This window comes from Aplysia californica, unplaced genomic scaffold (assembly GCF_000002075.1).
Source record: "Aplysia californica isolate F4 #8 unplaced genomic scaffold, AplCal3.0 scaffold00778, whole genome shotgun sequence".
In the NCBI taxonomy this organism is placed as follows: domain Eukaryota; kingdom Metazoa; phylum Mollusca; class Gastropoda; order Aplysiida; family Aplysiidae; genus Aplysia; species Aplysia californica.
Window position 1 is genome coordinate 245,940 of NW_004798048.1, and position 6,381 is coordinate 252,320.

Sequence of the window (6,381 nt, forward strand, 5' to 3'; positions counted from 1 at the left end):
CGATGAGTGTGGGTCGTACAGGTCCGGAGCTCCATCCACTGTGTCGACCCACCAGTAGCGTCGACCACTGTGTCGACCCACCAGTAGCGTCGACCACTGTGTCGACCCACCAGTAGCGTCGATCCCTGCTCAGACTAGGTCTTAGTCGTGGCTCGGAAGGCCAGTTTAACCTTCGCCGTCTGTTCATATACCCCCCGTGCTCCCTTATTCTCCTACCCTCACTAGGCTACACTGAGTTTATTTACTTATTTCACGTGATTCTGGCTTGTCTGGTGATCACAGCGAATTATAAACCACAGAACAAGGGGCAAACACTTGAACTTCGATTTTCTCAAAACAGCATTTTTGGCGGAAAGCCCCCTTGTGCGTAAAAGCGACCATATAACTCTTACTCTCATACTCCCCCCCCCCCTCAGGGCTATCGTGTGGTACCGACTGTGTGGTGACCCGTCCAGTACCCTGTACCGTCAACTGGGTCTCCCCGCCCCCTTCATCTGGTACCTGAGACACGAGTCAGCCCGCAGGGTGGCCGTCCATGGCATAGGTCGACACTCACACGACGAGGTCACCAAACTGACCCGTGATGACCTCAGGGCCCTCTCCGTCATACTGGGTGAGTCCATTAGACAACTGGGTGAGTCCATTCTGTCCGTTATACTGGGTGAGTCCATTAGACAACTGAGTGAGTCCATTAGACAACTGGGTGTGACCGTTATACTGGGTGAGTCCATTAGACAACAGGGTGAGTCCATTAGACAACAGGGTGAGTCCATTAGACAACTGGGTGAGTCCATTAGACAACTGGGTGTGTCCGTTATACTGGGTGAGTCCATTAGACAACAGGGTGAGTCCATTAGACAACTGGGTGAGTCCATTAGACAACTGGGTGAGTCCATTCTAGACAAACTGGACATTTGTGGTATCCTGGTGAAATTAGACACTCGTGCAAATAATGAAATTGAAGAAACCGCCATTTTTTCCGAGCCTACTGGACATTTTAAAAAATCGATTGATTTATTTTGTTCTGGCTATATACCTGTAACGTCCTTTTAAAAAATATATTTATTTGCTTTGCAGTGTGGATTTACTCCCCCCCCCCCAAAAAAAAACAACAACAACAACCAAACAACAACAACAACAAAAACACAAAAAACAACAACAACAACCAAACAACAACAACAACAAAAACACAAAAAACAACAACAACAACCAAACAACAACAACAACAAAAACACAAAAAAACAACAACAACAACAACAACAAAACAAAACAAAGACAAAAACACAAAAACTTGGGTTTGGTTCAAATGCACACAAAAATGTAAACTTTTCAGTTTCCAAGGACCTCTACGTACAGTAAAACCTCGGGCTAACATACTCCCTTTGGAGAAAAGATTCTAAACATCTCAGCCGAGGTATGTATGAGCCAAACAGAGTACAAAATACTCGACGATCAATGCATGGGACTTGGGCTTCAGGAAGTGAACGTGACAATACAGCCGACGGTACATTTCACGGGGGAGGGGGGGGGGGGGCAGGGGGGGGGGGTCCCTGAACTTCTTAAACTTTCACAATGCAAACGACCGAATCCAAAGCGATCGTACACCCTATAGATACGTGCAATTTCAATATCTGGCTTGTTAGTAATTATGAAATTACCATACACTTCAAATGCAATAGTATAGGAAATGCTTGCAGGTATCAATATGGTCTACTTAATCAAGTTCGTACAATACAAGAGAAACTAAAAGTATGCATTTAAAAATGAAAGAGGCATTTATCCTCATTTTTGAAGTTAGTTATATACAGCTATTTTCCATTCATAAGACTGAACTTTCTGACCTTTTAACCTGTGTCGGTTCTACCGATCTTCAACTTTTATCATTCCTTCTCCCCGCCCGCTTTGTACTGTACATGTATTTATTTTCCCTTCTCTCTATCTCTCCCCCCCCCCACCCCCACCCCAACCAGGCAACAAGAACTTCCTGTTCGGCAACAGCAAGGAGGAAGTGACAGAGGTAGACTGCGCGCTGTTCGGACAGCTGTGTGAGCTGTTGTGGGGCACGCCACTATGTCCCGTGGCTGCGGAGGCCAGAGGTACGCAGGTTACACACAACCAGCCACTCATATATCTTTATCTTATATAACCATTTGTAGTATTAGTGTTACGACGCGGGAGAATCAGGCGCTCGTCAATTTTTAGGCATGTGGAGTTATTGGTATGTGAAAGCTGATTTTTCGCCTTGCTTCCAATGAAATAAATACCCATATATCATGAATAGAACTCAAGATAGTTGCGGTTGAAGGAGGTGAGGTCGCCTGGTTTTAGTTGTGAAACTAGCGAGAAAATGGTCGCCAATGTTAGGTCACTCCAATAGCAAAAGAGTTTTTGAAAACAGAAAAAAACACACATTTTGTGCCTTTAATCAATGTTTTTCAGTAAAATTCACATGTAAATGTGTTTTATATGGACACAAAAGAGGTTAAGCCAGAAAAAGAAAAATTCGATAAAAGTGTCCAAACTGACGGGAAAATGCCTGTTTCTCCGATTTCGTCATTTCGACGAGCGCCTGATTTCACCACGCTGCCTCACATTTTGCTGTTTATCGTTTGTGGTACATGTATTTGTCGGGTGTTCCTTTTTAACTAATCGTTTTGAGTATAATTTCAAAAGGTCATATTTCATAGCTAATCATTTGTTATTATATTGCATTATAATTCCAATCGTTTGACTCTATAATTTGTCGGTCGTACTTCGTAACTAATCACTATTTGTAGTACATGTACTTGTCGGGTGTGTTTCAGAACTAATCTTTTTTTGTTTGTTTGTTTGTTTTGGTAAGTGTTTTACGGCGCTCGCAACTGCATAAGGTCATATGAGCGCGCGGGACACACCTAATACTTTTAATTGGTAGGAAATTTTGAATTTTGCCCGGGTGGCGGCCGAAGCCTACTCTTATCGATTTTAGACCACCAAGGGATCTTTAACGTGCGCAACTTGCACACGGGCCCTCCGAGATTTTTCGCCCTTGTCCGAGAAGGCTAGGTGTAAATCTTTCTAACCAGAAGATCAGGGGTGTGGCAGAAAGACAGCTGTAAGGAGGAGTCAAGGAGTAGCAGTAGAAAGGCTGCAGAAAGAGTCAGGAGCCCAGAGGAGAGGGCAAAGGGGGTGAGGGGGTGGGGGGGGGGAAGAGAAGATGAAAGCAGACGACAGAATATTGCTAGAGAGCAGGAAAGGGGGTAAAAGGAGACAATTTTAGAGAAGAAAGTTTTTCGGTCGCTACCGGGATTCGAACCTGGGATCTTTGAATGCGAGGCCAACACCTTAACCCCTAGGCCACGAAAGCCACCCTCATTTTTTGTAGTACATGTACTAATTGTAGGTTATATTTCAGAACTAATCTTTATTTGAAGTACGTGTACTCATGGGTTGTATTTCGTAACGAATCATTTGTAGTACTTTTAGGAAGTCGCCTATTTTGAAGCTAATAGTTTGGAGTATCTGTAAGCAGAGTTTCGTAGCTAGTCATTTGTCATAATACACAGCTAATGGTTTGTAGTATTTCATAGTTAACTGTTATTTTATATGTGTTCCGCATAATTTACTGATCGGAGCCATCTTCAGATTGCACAGAGCGTTTTGACCATCGCATAATTGCGGGACAATCTGCAGATTGTGTTAATAGCTCTTTTTTATGCAAAAAAAAAAAAATAAATTCACTTCCATCTTTATTCTTTTACTCACATCAAGTTACGTTCACACACATTTTCAAAAGTGTAGAAATATCTGAGAGCCAACAAGAATGATAGAATGCCAGGTATCAAACTCAAAGTTCACTTCACTTCTACCTTTATTCTTTTACTCACATCAAGGAACATTCACGTATATTTGCAAAAGAGTAAAAATTATATGAAAATTAAAATTAAAACTAAGATTTGAAACTGAAGAGCTCATAAGAATGATACAATTATACAATTGTTAAAACGCACAGAGCAGTCTTCAGATTGCCGCGCAATTATACGATCTTTAAAACGCGCAGCATCGATGAATTGTCCGGAACATATTAATGCATCATCCAGACAGGGAGAGGGGCTAATCATGCGTCCTGTTCTCGTCCTCAGAAAAATTCCCCAATCTGGAACAGTTCTGCCTCAAAATGAAGGAAGCTTTCTGGCCGGACTGGGAGGAGAGACTTCTTGGCGCCAAAACAAAAGCAGACGCACACAAAAACGGAACCGCCAAAAGTGAGGAGGGGAAAAAAAGTAGTCCCCCCTTACAGCACGCAGACAGCAGTATCGATGACGTCACGCCAATTGGACCAATGAGCAGCGACTTTACGGAAAGCGAAGTATTAAGATCTCGAGCTGCGAAGATTAATGGAACAAACTCGTCCTGATCAATTTGATTCAAATTGTGTTCGAGGAAAGAATTTCATCTAAGGACGGACAATTAGATCCGGCTTGGCATTAATTGTTTATGAATTGTGAGGAACACGAGGCAATAGATTCTATATTCTGCAGTGTTGAACCCTATCTGTACGCCCTGGGGTCATTTCGTACCCCAGGGGTTGTATTCTTCGCATTTTAGAATACTTCTAGAGCGACGATCTCTTTGAAACTTTCAGTTTTCTCAAAAAATAATTTTGACAGACTGCTATGCTAAAGCATACAGATCGGATTAACGAGTAAATTTCCTCTTTGGAAAGTGGAGGCACAGAGTTCCCCACGTCGTATGGATACAATAGTAAAACACGACGTTCGGATAGGGTTAATTGGTGGCACAGAGTTCCTCATGTCTTATAGATACGATAGTAAAACACGACGTTCGGATAGGGTTAATTAATTGGTGGCACAGAGTTCCCCATGTCTTATAGATACGATAGTAAAACACGACGTTCGGATAGGGTTAATTGGTGGCACAGAGTTCCCCATGTCTTATAGATACGATAGTAAAACACGACGTTCGGATAGGGTTAATTGGTGGCACAGAGTTCCTCAAGTCTTATAGATACGATAGTAAAACACGACGTTCGGATAGGGTTAAGATAAACGTACGTTTGGACTAGTTGTGAAACCAATCATGATTTATTATGTTTACACTACTGTGTAGTGTTATTATTGTTGTTAAAAAAGATGAAATGTAAGCCTAAGGATATAACTGAAATCATCCTATCAATACTATGTGGGTTTTTTTAATAGGTTAAAAGGTGTTACTGTAACCAACCGATCAACACTGTCAGGTTTTTTAAAGGTAAACAATAAGTGGAAAGATAGCCTATGATTAGGCCCTAACACCTTTATCAACGCCATGAGGTTATATTTACAAGGCAGGACCTTCAGGCGGGCTGAGAACCTTGACAACTCCACACACCGACCAGAGGGGAAGAGCTCATGGTAGAGTTGGCGGTAGTAACTTGGGGGGGGGGGGGGGGGGAGAGTTTTGGCTTGGGGGAAACATTATAGCCCCTGCCTCATCTTTATCATCACTATTTATTTATAAAAATTTATTGGGATGTTTATTTTAAAAATTTTTTTTATTTATTTCCGAGTGTAAAAAGGTATTTTATTTTTTTTTAATTAATTAATTTATTTATTTATTTAAAATTTATTTTTTAATTAATTAATTAATTAATTAATTAATTAATTAATATATGTATTTACTTACCAATTTGTTAATTTTTAAAAAAAATTTGTTTGTTTGTTGTTTTTTGTTGTTTTTTTTTTTGGGGGGGGGGGGGGGGGGGTAATTCATCCAGAATTGAATGAAGCCTCAGCTGGTGGCTGTGTAAGCTTCTACTTTACTACTGTCGTACTTTTGTGGTTTTGTGGTTTTGTGGTTTTGTGGTTTTGGCTAATGAGAGGAAATATTTTAAATATAAAAAACAACAACATGTTTCTCAGTTATCACTAGGGCCTATGCTTTCTGTACTTCACAACATCTGCCCAAGAGACAGAACTGGCCTAACGTTATAAGATTAAGAATGTTCCAAAAAAATGTTTTTGTTTGTTTCTGAAACAAATTACGAGTATGTTGCCGTGTCTCTGGAACACATCTTTAGTTTTAGTAAGTGTTTTACGGCACTTGCAACACAATAAGGTCATGTAAGGGCCGAAGAATAGATTATGTCTACAAGAGAGTAATATTATACCCCCCCCCCAAAAAAAAACACAAAAAAACAACAACAACAACAAACAAACAAACAAACAAACAATCAGGAGAGATAAGTACGATAGATTTTTGATAGGAAAGAAGGAACAAACAACGCCAGAGCACCCATCAACCACCCACTGGAACTTATCGGTGCCTCCAAGAAAGAGGAAGTGCAATGTCGGCTTATACATTGGCCGTTTGGAAGTGCCGTAGAAGAATGACACAGAGATC

General features: G+C 41.0%; 1 protein-coding gene across 1 annotated transcript in view; it reads left to right on the forward strand.

Annotated features, from left to right (window-relative positions):
* LOC101852576 (failed axon connections homolog) overlaps window positions 1-4,618 on the forward strand; it is a gene marked incomplete at its 5' end in the record, with an annotated part of 7,891 nt that extends 3,273 nt beyond the window's left edge. The window contains 3 exon segments of the mRNA XM_005109437.2: window positions 417-613; window positions 1,971-2,096; window positions 4,122-4,618. Of these exon segments, the coding sequence (XP_005109494.2) occupies window positions 417-613; window positions 1,971-2,096; window positions 4,122-4,396 (598 nt within the window).
* Window positions 4,619-6,381: the final 1,763 nt, after the last annotated feature.